The 673-nt window shown below is 34.5% G+C and overlaps 1 protein-coding gene across 1 annotated transcript in view; it reads left to right on the forward strand.

Moving 5' to 3' along the window:
• LOC111786325 (ubiquitin-conjugating enzyme E2 variant 1A-like) overlaps positions 1–668 on the forward strand; it is a gene marked incomplete at its 3' end in the record, with an annotated part of 3,560 nt that extends 2,892 nt beyond the window's left edge. The window contains exon 3 of the mRNA XM_023666633.1: positions 561–668. Within this exon, the coding sequence (XP_023522401.1) occupies positions 561–668 (108 nt within the window). The remainder of the gene's footprint in view (positions 1–560) is intronic.
• Between the last annotated feature and the right edge of the window lie 5 nt (positions 669–673).

Here is a 673-nt window from a genome sequence, read left to right on the forward strand (position 1 = left end):
GTGATAATCTAGCTTATGTGGTTAGAACCCCATGCCATCAGCTTTAAATTTTAATATGATTATGAAGATTTTTGCTTGCAGTTAGTGGACATTCCTGCAATTTTTGTGCTAAAGGATTGAAATTCAGGTGTTGAAGTATACAAGATCCTGTCAGACTTGATCTATGTCCTTGGCATCTTGAAAATCATATGAATTGAATTTCTCCAAAATACATTATTCTCTTTTTGTGTTTCCTCTTTTCTTGTAGTTGATAAATTCTATCTTCAGTTTCTGCCTCCTAATAATTCCCGATAAATTGCTCCGAGGGTTTGTGATGTAAGTTTGATATATCTTCTAATTAGAAAGCGTAGTACATTACCAATTTCCTGATTGTCTTTACCTCGAAAATTCACAATGAAAAAAAACTGGTATTTCTGATAACCTCTCTCATGTTAATAAAAATGATGGCTTCAGCGTTGTAGTGTCATTGCATCGGTGGAAATTGATGTATTCTTCTTTATTGTTGTTTTGGGAGGGGATGGAAGAAATTGTAAATTGAATGTTTTCTTCTTGCTTTTCAGACTGTTCATGAAGGACGCATCCATCAACTCAAGCTATTTTGTGGACAGGATTACCCTGATAATCCTCCGAACGTTAAATTTCAAACTCCGATTAATATGACCTGTGTCAATTC

Source organism: Cucurbita pepo, unplaced genomic scaffold (genome assembly GCF_002806865.2).
Source record: "Cucurbita pepo subsp. pepo cultivar mu-cu-16 unplaced genomic scaffold, ASM280686v2 Cp4.1_scaffold001440, whole genome shotgun sequence".
Lineage (NCBI taxonomy): Eukaryota > Viridiplantae > Streptophyta > Magnoliopsida > Cucurbitales > Cucurbitaceae > Cucurbita > Cucurbita pepo.